Source organism: Rhinichthys klamathensis, unplaced genomic scaffold (assembly GCF_029890125.1).
Source record: "Rhinichthys klamathensis goyatoka isolate OS25496 unplaced genomic scaffold, OSU_Roscu_1.1 h1tg000369l_1, whole genome shotgun sequence".
Classification (NCBI taxonomy): domain Eukaryota; kingdom Metazoa; phylum Chordata; class Actinopteri; order Cypriniformes; family Leuciscidae; genus Rhinichthys; species Rhinichthys klamathensis.
The window spans coordinates 1,976,622-1,990,724 of record NW_026606877.1 but is presented as its reverse complement, the minus strand read 5'-3'; the positions used below and the strand labels follow the sequence as shown (position 1 = coordinate 1,990,724).

Here is a 14,103-nt window from a genome sequence, read left to right as displayed (position 1 = left end):
CTGCATGCCTCGAAAATGACTTTATTATGATCTAATCCACCAAACCAAACATATCAACATTGTCATACACATTACCATGTCAAAGACTCGGAGAGTTGTAATGACAGAACTATAATTAAATAATTTAAACATTTTTTTTAAATAATTGCAACATCAATTGATAAAACGTAAGCCACAGAACCACCGGCAATGCTGATCAGAGTCTGCGCCATTTCACGATGCTGACTCTAGTTTAAACAAGTACAAAGACATTTTTTAGCTCATAACTTCAGGAGAGAAATAGTGCAGACATTGAACAAGAATGAAACTTTCTAGTGTGCATGAGTCGAACACCTGAGTGCTATCAAATGGAGTATATTTTGAAAGCCTGTGTGTTCGGGTGTACGGATACGGGAATAACTGAAGTATACTTTAGGCTTAGACCTTCTGCACATCCTTGTCCTTCTCCTCAACTCTTTCTCAAAAGACTAAACAGGAACAGAAAACACCATCCATCTTGATGAGATCATCAGTTTTAGTCACTGACCATGTGAGATGGGTTTACAGACATTAAAGCACTGATGACAGCTGCCATAAACAACATGGGTGTTCCCAACATTATCTCAATACATTGCTGGAAGAGCCACTGCTATTTTTGGGTTCAAGTCCAGCGGGAACTGGTTACATGAGCAGGGTGGCAAAAGACAGGAGTCGCAAAGGAAACCAGCCACAATGGACGGGGCGGGTGGCTTAGTCACAGAGGCTGGACTGAGTCACGACAGCACTGTCTGGCTTGTTGATGTTCACGTCTGAGTGGTGGGCCAGCCTTTGTGTTTTTACCTCTGTCATCGTGCCAGTCTCATTCCGTTTTCCCTCATCTCTCTTTGTTCTGTTCCAGTATTTATCTGATCCGCTGTCATTCGCAAATATTTACTTGACTCAGAGCTAGAACACTCATCTGCATCTGCATTTACTTCTACTGTGCAATTGTATCTTGTCAGTGATCATGTCATCAGTAAGTGAACTGTCGTGGACACCGATATAAACATCTCTTACCCAAACACAGTTCCAGAGGATGACAAGCCATTAACTTCATGTTGAAGATAAACAATGTTCATTTAGTGAGCAGAGCAAGTGGACACTCAGTGCTTAGGAGAATCTGTGTAAATAAGCGTACAGTCCCCCGCTGTATCTCCATGAGACAGTGCCATTAAACAGAAACAGTTTGCCCAGTTTCTAGTGCCAGTGTGCTTTTGTATCCAGTGTAATTAAATTAAGCTGGGATCAGAGAACAGTGAGGGTTCCATGGGAGCCGTTTACTGGTACTGTAAGGCTACATGTAAATATTATCTCCTAAAAAGTACATCACATCTTAAATTGTTCACCTTATTCACAGTAAAGGTCTTAGTAAAAATGCAAATAACTGGTTCACTTACCTCTGACAGAAAGGTCTGTGCTGATTTCTGAGCTCCCACATGTAGCAGATATTCATACACATACAGAGCTAACCTGCCGAGACAGAAAATTAAAACGATATTGAGGAAACCTACTTTAAAAGCCTCATGTCATATATTGCCTTTATCTAAGGTCCTGTTCCAATGGTTAAATAAAACTCAGTTGTTCAGTTTCCTAAAATAATTCATGAGAAATAATTATCATGCCCTCTTTGAAATAGTGAAGTAGCTTAACTTGATAGTTCAGCCAAAAATGAAAATTCAGTCATCATTTACACTTTTTCCCTGTTGTTCCAACCCCATATGGCTGACTTTATTTTGTGAGACACAAAATGAGATGTTTAGCAGAGTATTAATACTACTTTTTTCATACAGTGGAAGTGAATGGTGACCACTTAAGCTCAATTAAGCTCCAAAAATTACATAAAAGTACCCATGCAAGTCAGTGAAGCCATATGAGAGGTCTGTGTGAAAATAAAGACTGAAAGATTTAATTTGTGTTAATTCACCAAATATGAAAATGTTCAATATCGTATGTGTGTCGCGTGTACTATTATACACAACTCAGAATGAATGCAGAAAGTCTTCTATATTATTCAGGAGAAAAACAAACAGGACAACTACACTTAAGCAAGACAGGACCAGGAACAAAATGAAACACATGGGTTTAACTTTAAATACAAGGAGCAAACAAAGGGAACTAATCAAGACCAGATGAACAGAAAGATTAATTAACGGGTAACCTAGGTGACAAACTAGATCAAATAATGACAGGGAGACAGACCATAAGTGAATTAAATCACACTAAACAAAACCATGAACCTGGCAATGTGCATTTTCAATATTGCACAAATGAGATTTGAGAGTTATAGAGGGAATGATTTTTAGCGAATAATTACTTTAATTTCACTTTGTTCCTCACACAAAGCTATATCATATGACTTCAGAAGAATGTAGTCATAAGGACTTATGCTATGGTAGTTGTAATGGTGCTTTTTTGTCATCAGTCATTTTTATTTCTGGCACCCCACTTTTTGATTCACTTTCATTATATGGAAAAAATAATGTAAACTTCCTGAAACAAGAGGTAATATATTTTTGGACACACTATGCTTTTAATTGAGCCCATATCTTTACCTTCTAGATGTGTCTCATCTCATATGGTTAAGCAACCCATATGTGATTTTAATAAGGCAACTCAAGTCCTAGTTTGGATATCACAAACTGAGTTCACAGAGAGTTCAGTCTTCCATTACTATTCCATTCACCATTTCACTTTCAGTTTTACAATCTGATATGGAATTTTTAAGAGTTCTATATCTCTACGATAACATTTGGTTATTTTTGAATTGGTGAAAGTTCATTGTATAGAGGATTTTCATATTACATTTTTTTTAGTATCCTCTATGTGTGTGAGGGAACCTGAGTCAGCAGAGTCCAGCGGTACCTTATTAAATTTTTTTTTTCAGGCACAGTCAAATCGAATTATATTTCACATGTATGCAGACGAAGTATTCCCTCTCCTGCTTGTTTCTGCAGACACAACATTTGATGCACCGAACGACCTCCAAATGTTCAGAGTATGCGCATACATAAACAATATGATGAACATTCACTACAATGTATAAGACAGTGTTTGTGCAAGAGAAGAAAGTACAAGTGGAATAATGACAGAGGAACATTGGCAAACCAAGATCACACACAAGCGAGATTGAGGGAGGAGATTTGGAGATTGGAGGAATGACGGGGGGTCCTGAGCTCGTGAGAATCAATCGTCCTGAGATTGTCAGCAAACTTTCATATTCTAATGACGAAGGATAGAAAAGAGACAGAGAGATGATCTTTCCAGCAGTCTTCCCCCTTTTCTCCAAATGAGCAAAATCCAAAATCTTCAAACTGGGGCGGAAAAGAAACTAGGCTTCAAGAGTTTAAGAATAAAAGTTATTGAGCACAGACATACTTCACCAACTTTAAGATGAGATTTTTACATTTTCCTCCAATAGCCTAGACCTTTTCAGCGCATTTCCGGTTTGTATTTCAACAGCATGAAGGTAAGATCTTACGGATTTATGAATGAACCGCTCATTTTAAAATCTTCCCGGTCTACAGACATTTGTTATGACACCCGCTTCAAACATTACAATGCTCATGATAACTTTCGTTAACTCTACAACAAGTGAATCCACTTCACTAACTAAATACGCTTCGACAGCGATGCCATAGAAATACAGAACTACCGCAATAACCGAAGTTCAAAGACAAAATTCTATATGGCTGCACCTTATTTCCCTGGAGCATAAGGTCTATGATTGCCACAGTGCTGCTATGGGTTGTTATGGTGAATTCTGAATGGTAGCTAGAACATTGCTTGGATGTTGGGTAGTTGCTAAGTAGTTGCTTACTGGTCATAGTAAAAAAGTTCTCTTCCCTCAAAGTCTACAAGATTTTTTCACTTTGTTTCATTATCTGGTGAATATCACTTAACCCGCGTTTCCACCGCAGGAACTTTCCCCATGAACTAGGCACTTTGGGGTGGTACTCAGTGTGTTTCGACCACAGGAGCAGGATCTAAATGAAGTTCCATTAAAAAATTCCCCCTCAGAAAGTCCCTGCGAGGTAGTACTTTCTCAAAGTTCAGGAACTTTCGGGGGTGGGACTTGGGCATTGAACATGCTGATTGGTTGACTCCACGCAGCATTTCATTTCAACCACCATTTTTAAAAAATGTTGAGGTGCTTGCAGTCCTACGTCACCGAACTAATTAGCCTAATCTTCACTGTACTTTAGACCGTGGTGTAAACGCAGAAAGCAACAGGTCTGGGGGGAAAAAGTTCCTGGGACAAATTGTTCCACGTAATTTCGGTGGAAAACATTAATTAACAAACTCATAATCAAATTGTAAATAACTTTAAAGTACCCCTATTATGCCTTTTTGAAAATTACCTTTCATGTAGTGTGTAACATAGCTGTAAGTGAATGAAAACATACAGCAAAGTTTTAAATCTGAAAGTGCACCGTTATTGTTATTACAAGTTATTGTCTTTCAAAAGTAAAAGTCGACTCTGGGTCAATGAAATGAATAATTTTTCAAAAGAGTCATAAGCCGTTTCGTTGTGACGTCAAGACGAAACATTAGCATATTGCCCTTCCACTTATTGCGCACGCAGACACCAGGGAAAACTTGAACCTCAAACCGGCAGCTGATTCCTGTGGATACTGGATAGCATCATATCGAGAAGACCCTGTGCTCTACAATGTGAAGGTAAAGCCAGTTTTTTCCACTGCCCAAGGATGAGCATGTGAACAATAAGTGGTTAAAATTAATCTTTACCACGATATCACAGCAGTATAATCCTAAACTTTTGCTGTGTTCCCTTTATTTTACTGACGACTTCTCAAATATCGGAGTTCAATGCAGGATTTGCAAACCGCTTGCTCTTGAAAAATGGTGTTTAAAATACTTAGTTTTGAGTTTTATATTGTGTAGGTCTCCTGCTAACTGGTTAACTCACATTATTACTGTCTTACTGAAATACTTCTGTTGATCAGCTGTGGGCCACTATTACCTAAAACTGTCTATTAATGCAGATTATCTGTCGTTCTCACTACTTTGAGTAAAGATTAAGCATGGAGCAAGATTTGTTTTACCAACGTTTATATTACATCAGTCATTCACGCTAGAGCTCGGCTAATGTTAGCCTGGTAATACCAGACTCTGCTACTTCACTTTGCTTCGTACACAGAGTCTGGGATAGCATAATAGAGAAGTGTTTTCTCTCTCGCTAGGGGGCGCGTACTGAAGTTTAAAATCATTGGTTACCCGTAAGCCAATCAGATAAGTTTGTTTATGACGTATGTTATGCGCCGACACAGCCGCATCGAACCACAGACATCATGCATCGAACTCAAATCTATGATCGAACTTCCACTGTAAACACTTAATGATGCGAGCGAAATACCCGAGTGAACATGGCTGTAAACGACTTTTTTGATCTGTGAGTGATGTAATAGAATGACTGCTGCGCTTGACAGGGCACAAACGAGCAGAGAGAGAGAGAGAGAGAGAGAGAGAGAGAGAGCCCCGGCCGCGCGCGCGCACTCCCACGTCTACAAACAACACGAGCGCTGTCTTGCTCTCTCTCCCTCGCGCATATTCATAAAAATCAATCGACAAGATAGTAAGAGGTCGGAAGACCGCGGTTTCACGTGGAGCATTTGGAGATTTTTAGAGATTATAGACTCTAGGAACAACATCTCAATGAACAACATCTCAACTATAAAGGCCTGTCTCATATAAGTTAGACGCCTATCTCAAGTACAAGCCGGTGCAGTTCGACGATTTGGGCAAATAAAAGCCCGGGCTATTATTTGAAGTTTTACGGTATTTAAGACCTGGAAAAGAAAAGAGACACTGACCTGTCAAAAGGCTCCCCAGTTTCTCGCTGACGATCGGTAATAGTTGATAAATTAAACTTTTCCCAAAGGGAGTAGGGCCACAACATCACCTCCATTCAAAATGTTTAATACACACTCTTCGTGTTCGGGCTTCAGTTTGCTAATGCAGGGAATATTCTCCACAACAGAGCGAATTGCATCCGCGTCTCCATATCAGCGGTCGTTTTCGATTTCCCTGACCTAATCTTAAACACGGCGCTTACCGACTACGTCACGGCTTTCAGCCCGCCCTCTGTTCGTTGATTGGCCAGGCTGTTTTCAGGCCGGTGGAAAACAGAAAGATAGGCTGCTATCTCAGACTGACTACAGGAGCGAAATGAAATTAGCGGAAGTAGGAAGTCTGACGTAGTCAGGCTAGGCTAATGTATGCACTGTTATTGATACAGTTTTCACATGTTCACCGCAATAAATTAGAAAAATACTCGGTAAATAAATAAGTACAAGTAAAATAATCAGTTTGTTGATGGACATGCACTTGTTAATGCTGATGGTGAGGAATTACAGTTGCAACATCTCATAATGTACCTCAAACTAAGTAGCGTATCCCTGAGAAACGTCCTGCTCGAGTTGTTCTTGTGATGGAGGTTCGGGTTGAATGAATAGTTCTTCCAATGTTTCATCATCGGACTCGCGCTCGGATTGATATGGTAAAATCGACGTCATTGTTCGTTACTGTGTTTAGTTTACGGTGTAGGAAGCCTCAGGACACGCAGAGCTAATGTTGTTATGGCAATGGGCGTTTTTGTTTTCGACACGCGCGATGTACGCGGTAGACCAATCACAACAGACTGAGCCTTCTGGCCAATCAGAGCAGAGTAGCTCACGGAAAGGGATTTAGAAAGGTTGATTCATCTGACGAGTCTTTTGAGAATCATTGAAAATGTGGTGATGTCCAAATGTATTTTATGATAAAATGAAACAGTTTTTTGACCTTTGATGCATGTAAACCTGTTGTAGGAGACTCCAAAACAACATTAGGAAACTTTAAAATAGCATAATAGGGGCACTTTAACAACTACATTTGCACTTATTTAGTTCAATAAAATTACCATGTATATATAAAAAAAGACCTCACAGCTCAAGACACTAGCTACAATCAATATGAGAAATGATATAAAGAGAGGTAATAATGACAGAACAGAACAGTGGCAAGAGTGCATCATTAACCTCATGCTGCGTCCTCATCCCATCAACACAGCGTTCTTTCCCATTCTCCAGAACTGACAACATCTTTATTGGCTGCTATACACTCGCTAGATGCAAACAGATTCATTTCCCAAGAGACATTAGAGAGCGGGGAGCAATCGAGTTTGAGGGTGATCCTGTCTGTGTGTGCATTTGTATCATTGGGACAAATCTGTCTATGGGTGTGTGTTTGACACATTACTGTAGGTGCAGTGAAAGAGAACAGGGGATGAACACAGAAAGACAAATATAGAGATGGGTAGAAGAGGAGAGACAGGAAAGCAGGAACTCATAAATGATTAATGATGAGAGCTGAAAAGGAGGAAGGAGAGTGACATGAGGATAATGGGGGGGAAATGATCGCAACCATGGTTTGTAAATAAATAGCTGACAGATTACAAGTCGCTTTTATTTAACAAAACAGTGTGCATGAAACATCAGTATCTGACATCTTTAACTAAACATTTGAAACATTATACATTAATACACATTATGGTGGTTTTGAGCTTTGATGTGTAGCCAACAGACAATGGCGGAATACAGGGATGCATATTGCAGAAGATACAGTATAATACATTATATAGGCTACATACACACAAGCGTTAAGAAATTAGTCAGTAAGATTTTTTTGTCTCTTATCCTTACCAAGGCTGCATTTATTTGATCAAAAATACAGTAAAAAGAGTATTTTAGAAAAAAAATAATTACCATTTAAAATAAGTTTTCTATTTTGATATATTTTAAAATGTAATTTATTCCTGTGATGTCAAAGCTGAATTTTCAGCATCATTACTCCAGTCTTCAGTGTCACATGATCCTTCAGAAATCATTTGAATATTCTGATCTGCTGCTCAAGAAACAGTTTTTTATTATCAATGTTGAAAACAGTGCTGCTTAATATTTTTGTGAACAGCAAGTTCAATAGAACAGCATTTATTTGAAATAGAAACTTTTTTTGTAACAATGAAATGGTCTTTATATCACCTTTGATCAATTATATAAATCAATTTAGTTGTGTACATTTATTTCTAAGCAAATCTCTAAGTTCATGGCTGAATTTTAAAATGGTGTAAGTTGGAAAAAAATCAGCTTGTTTGGAAAAACACTGCTGGGAAAAATGGAGCTATGAAAGAATAACAGAACAATTTCAGAGGGGAAAAGGCCATAGGTAAGTCTAAGGAATGAAACTCATATCCTGTGTTGACAGAACAATGCTACATTCCTTAGCCTATTCTGGATTAATTAAGATGCTCTACTAGGTTAATATGAATATAGTTTGCTTTCATCTTTATCATAACGTGTCAATAAAACTGAACACAGAAATAATTTTATAAAAAATAAAATACAACATAGCTTATAAGTGTATGTGTTTAATATTTTTAAGAAATGGTGTTTGACTGGAGCATGCATGTAGATGGTGAAAAATGTGAACAGTCTGAATGAAAACCAGGAGTTCAGGGGTTTAGACCAAAGCATGCTGCACAACACATCGAGAAACAATGCCTTTCTCCACGACAACAGGAAATGCCAGCTTATCTTGCAGATGAAAGCATGGAGAAAATGTGCAGCTCTGGAAAAGAACTTACAACACACAATCTTAGCAGAAGATCTTAGTCAAGTTTACAAAGAGAAATAGACCAAAGCGACAATAATGGACAAACCGCTTAACTTTGTTGGATTTCAAACAGGTCAAAGGACGCATGGAAAAACTAAAGGACATAACACAGGCTGTGTGTGATTTGTAAATAAAAAAGGAAGGCTGTATTACACACAGGCTAAAGACAGAGAGAAAGACTTCTAGCCAGTTTCTAAGCCATGCCGTCACGGTTGCTTAACCTTGCAGTAGGGCCAGTGTGATGCCGCTTGCATATCAATGATGGAGAGAAATATCAGAGGCCAACCACTCTGCGGAAAAACTGTTCCAGCAGCAGGAACGACAACACCAGTCATTCTCTTAACTGAACAAAACAGCAGAACAGAGAAATGACACTTTTCACCACATTATACAAAGAGAACATATATTGAAAAGCATCATTCTGGAACTTTATAGTAGAAGTATATAAAAAGTATTTAGTGAAACAACATTTTTTAAGTATATGTATGCAGGATTCAAAATTAACTTTTGGCCACAATGGTCAGTGGTTTAAGACAATTTATGGGTCATAAATATTTCTCCAACTGTAATGAAACTGTAAAAATGTTTTCGAGGTGCTCAAACAGTAAAGAGCATGATGCTGCTGATGAAACACCAAGGTCATGGGTTTGAGTTCCAGGAAACAAGCAAAAAAAATGCTTGAATGCAGTGTTAATTGTTTTGGATAAAAACATCTGCCATTCTGATTTTGTTACATTCTTTTTTGTTGTGGCAGCTCAAATGTGTATTCCACATATGGAGTTCTGGAGAGGAAAAGAATTCAGGCATTCTAGATAAACATCCTATGGTACATTTTCCACTGAGCTAAAAGCTGTTGGAAGACACGTTGTGACAGGTGTTTTCTTTAGTAGACAGTTTTATGTCTTTGATTTGAATGGCTCAGATCACTTACATCAGTGAGAGTTTAAACCATATTTTGTTGTAGTTCCTTATAAAGTTACAGCCCAGCTGGCATTTTATTTACTTACCAAAGCCAATTTTTACTCACTTTTAGCAGCTGTCAAATGTTAATTTGGGACCTTTTATATAGAGAGTGAAGCCCTAAAACCATAGAGAGTTTTGAGAATACTTAACTATGGAAGTCTAACCGCAGTGGCTATCTAGGTTAAACTGAAACTTATAGGGGAGTTTTAGTGAAGATTGAACAAATGTGACTCCTCAAACTGAGATAGGCCTACAAACCATTGACTACAGGGTGAGCTTATCAATATTTGCTGGTCTTTACAGCTGTCTAAAATCAGAGCAATTTCTAAGTTAAGATGATGCTTAAGATTGCTGTTCAAGATACAAGTTTTACCTTCACTATAAGTTTTTTTTAATCCAGTTATATTATTCAACTGTTATTCTTCAAATGTAGAGGATAAACTAAAATTAAAGTTTAGACAGAGATAGGCCCTCCTCGGTCTAAACTTGCTAAGGGATTGACAACACCCAACATACAATACAAAGACACCACCTTCCACACTTTATATAACACCTAAATCCATGTTTCACAGTCAATGCTTAAGCCTATAGTTCTAAAATGCATGATTGAGCTGTTTAACTGAAATCAACTTGCATTGACATATCTTAAAATATGTCAGTGCCATTGTTTTTCTCAAGATGCACACCAGTAACGTTTTCTAAGGCATATTTTAGAAAGCTATGTCCTAATTGAACTAACCCTGGCATAATCTAAGCCCTCTCTGGGAAACCAGGCCGTGGTCTTTGACTATTAGTTTAGTTTGGAACTGTGATGTCAGGACTGCTTGTTGGTCCATTTAAAAAAAAGCTGTTTCTAATACTTATATAGAATGTCTTAATGTGAATGAACATAATTTGAGGTGATGTTCACTTCTTTATGTGTAAAACTTAAAAAAAAAAATATATATATATATATATATACATATATCACACCACTAGACTATTAAAGTGAACAGCACAAAAGAAGAAACCTTAAAGCAGATGGTGAAACCAAAATAAATGGTTAAAGCACCTAAAACAAACAATTTCCTGTAAAAATTTATATGTAAGCCTAAAATCTTGATGTTAAAAATAAAAAAGTTAATGTCCATGCTATTTGAAATGATTTGAGCATCCTTATGATTAAGGACAAAACACCTTGCACAGGACCTTTTAAGAACAACACAACCAAGCCTGTTTTGTTTACGAAAAGTCAAAATGTCTAAAACACGGAAAAACAGCCAAGAGACATTCAGATGGTCGGCAGAAAGGTCACTCAAAATGCATAAAACACTGTGGTACAAAGGAAAAGCGAAGCAAACTATCCGAGTAAGTTAATTACGTGCGGTAGCCTATTAAAGATTCTGCCATTGCGAACGTTGAAGGAAAATAAATTATTCTTGATAATCATATAAGCGAATAGCCTACATGACCACAGGATACACTTAGTGATATATAAATATCTTCTCATAATGCAGAAAGCGCGTAACTTGAGGAGCAAAGCGTACGTTACATGCGCCAGCTGCTGTCTTAAATGTCTCCTCTGTCCAAATGTGTGTGTGCGACTGCAGATGTGACCGCGAGAATTCCTCCTCCACCGCCTGCTCAATATAACTTACTTTTCTCGGGCTTGACTGTCCGATGGCACGCTGTTCTTGCCTTTGGCGTACATGCTTGCACAGACGCGACTGTCACGCACCTGTCAACCCATCACAGCCTCCGTAGAAACAATCTCGTCACCATAGCGACTCAGTCTGCTCCTCGCCATTGGATGGACCGGGGTGAAGAACAGGCGCGCTCTCTCTCTCTCCCTCTCTCTCTGGATGTCTGAACAAATAACCTCAATGGCCACGCCCACTCAACACCTTTCTCTCTTTCGCTTTGACTGCAGCCACGCCCCCTGTGATCCGGTGAATTCGGAGGGGTGGTGCGCGATGCATGACATACAGTCTGACTGCACACAATCCAATTTATTTTGGTGACATTTTCCCCTCACAAGCCCTCAAATGTCTTAATTCCTAATTGACAAGTGACTTTGCTTTTTAAACACTTTCTCAATGGACGTTGTTGTGTCATTCTGGGGTAGGCTACATGTCATGGACTCTATTATCAAATTTTTTTTTTTTAAATCATCAACTTTTCACTTCAAGCAATGACCACTTTTATATCAGGGGACATTTCTAATTAATTTATTACAACAATCCAACAGAAAGCCTACCCATCTTTTATCTTGCAAAAATTGCAATTTCTATTCTGGAATTTGCTGTTTTTGTGCTGTCCGATTTGGTGTGAGTACGTTTTGCTCTCCAGATTAGCTCTAAAATGCATGTTTCTGTATATATTTCTTATAAATATTTGTCCAAAATAATCATTAAATTGTGAGAAAGGTGTTTTAAAAACTATTTTGCTCATGCATCTACATTAAATAATCAATTTTGTGTATGTCTGACTGAGAATTCAGTGTCAACTGAGTTACTCCCTATAAAACCCCCTATAAATCAGCAATGGTTTGTTCCAAAGTCACATGTCCAACATGTGACATAATTCCTTTTTTTGGAGGGAAATTTGAAGACAGTGTGGTAAGTTTCTCATCGTCAATATATTATCTATACTATAGTATTGTCTGCGCATAGAGTAGATTAATTGACCGTCAACTGTGTTATCAACATGTTCTGGTGAACTTGCGTCACATGTTATATTTATAAATGTGTATAGAAAGAATATAAATACATAAGTTAATAAAGGTCAACTACTAACTAAGGCCAGCAGTTTGCACGAGGCCCTAAAATGTCCGAAATGTCAAGTGTGTTACCTGTCAACTGTGTTACCCATCAACTGTAACACAGTTGACAAGGATTAACACGTTTGACAATGTTGGCAATTCAGATTCAATTTATGCTCACACTACATTATATGGAAATTACATTGTAATGCAAATCATGGTTTTAGGCAATTCCTACACTGTAAAAAAAAAAAACGTTACATTTACAGGAAAACCCTGGCAGCTGTGGTTACCAGAGTTTTCCTGTTAAAAATACGGTAGCAACGTTTTAGGTTTTACAACTTTTAACCGTATATAATTTTACAGGAATAAACCGTATTTCATTATCTGATATAATGTTAATATACTGACCTTTTGAAGTATTAATATCTGTTTTTTTTCCCATTGTAATACACTGACAGCCAACAATCACAGCAGTGATGAGAGTCATATGGTCAACCAAATCTCATCATAAGCAGCTCTTCCACAAGAAAGTTAATACTAATATACAGAAGCTGCACAGTGTCATTCACACAAACATTAAACACCATAATGGTAACTTGTTGAAATTTAAAAAATGCAATAAGCATTAATTTAACAACATTAAATGTAACATAAAACCCGATTGTACATAACTGATTAGAAAAAAACTAAGAAAATTATGAAGAAACAGTTATTTAAAAACAAAATACATCAAATGTGAAGTGTCACGCAGGGTATTGTGGGAATGTCAATTTACATTTTTTCACTGTAAATTATACAATGACTTGTTCTTTTTCACTTCCAAAAACTGTAAATTTAACGGTATTTTACAGTAAAATTTAATTAAATGTACCATTATATATATCACAGTTATTTACCGTATATAGTAAGGAAACTTTCTGTTAACCAATTAACAGTTTTTCACTGTAGCATTTTTACAGTGTTTTACCGTTAAAATCACGATCATTTTTTACAGTGTATGGATAAACTTAACTGATCTAATCCCGGCCACACTTTCTATGAACTCAGTATCCATAACATTATATACACATTATATATTCACATTTGTCAAGGGTTATAAAGCATTCAGAATTCCTCATGATTGACTTAACCCTATAATATAATAGATTTGACATAGGCTATATCCATTTCTGCTTAGTCATGTCCTTACAACATGAAGTGTCGATGCATTATAAAACTTAATTTACCTTGATAATAATATAATATATTAATTAACGTTATAATATATATTATTATAATGTGTGTGTTTAAAATCCATAATATTAAACAGAGTGATTTGCGTTTTAGGGAGATGGGTTTATCTGCTGCTGAGAAACAGCGCCAGTATAGGGCTCGGCGTGATGCTGATCCTGAGAGAAGGGCTGTATATTAAACACAGAGAGAAGTGGCATGATGGCAGAAATCTAGGAAAGGTGAAGACAATAAAAAGATTTAAGTGAGAGGGAGAAGAGAGAAGAGAAGGAAAAAAGCATACTGGAGAAGAGCCCAGCGCCACAGCAGACAGAGAAATAAAGTGATAGAGAACCAGTTTACTCCACCTCAGAGTGCTGAAGATGGCCCTCAGTCTCAAATGTCGAGGTACAGGTTTATTGAGCAGATAATATGTTCAACAACAGATTTTATTATGAAATCACAATGAAAAGACTAGAATATCAGCTTAGCATTCTTTG

General features: G+C 37.5%; 1 protein-coding gene across 2 annotated transcripts in view; it reads right to left on the bottom strand.

Annotated features, from left to right (window-relative positions):
• ssbp2a (single stranded DNA binding protein 2a) overlaps positions 1-11,482 on the bottom strand; it is a 29,972-nt gene extending 18,490 nt beyond the window's left edge. For both annotated transcript variants that reach the window (XM_056233371.1, XM_056233372.1), the window contains exons 1-2: positions 11,289-11,482; positions 1,416-1,488 (exon numbers count right to left, since the gene is read on the bottom strand). In XM_056233371.1, the coding sequence (XP_056089346.1) occupies positions 1,416-1,488; positions 11,289-11,341 (126 nt within the window). In that variant the 5' untranslated portion in view covers positions 11,342-11,482. The remainder of the gene's footprint in view (positions 1-1,415; positions 1,489-11,288) is intronic.
• Positions 11,483-14,103: the final 2,621 nt, after the last annotated feature.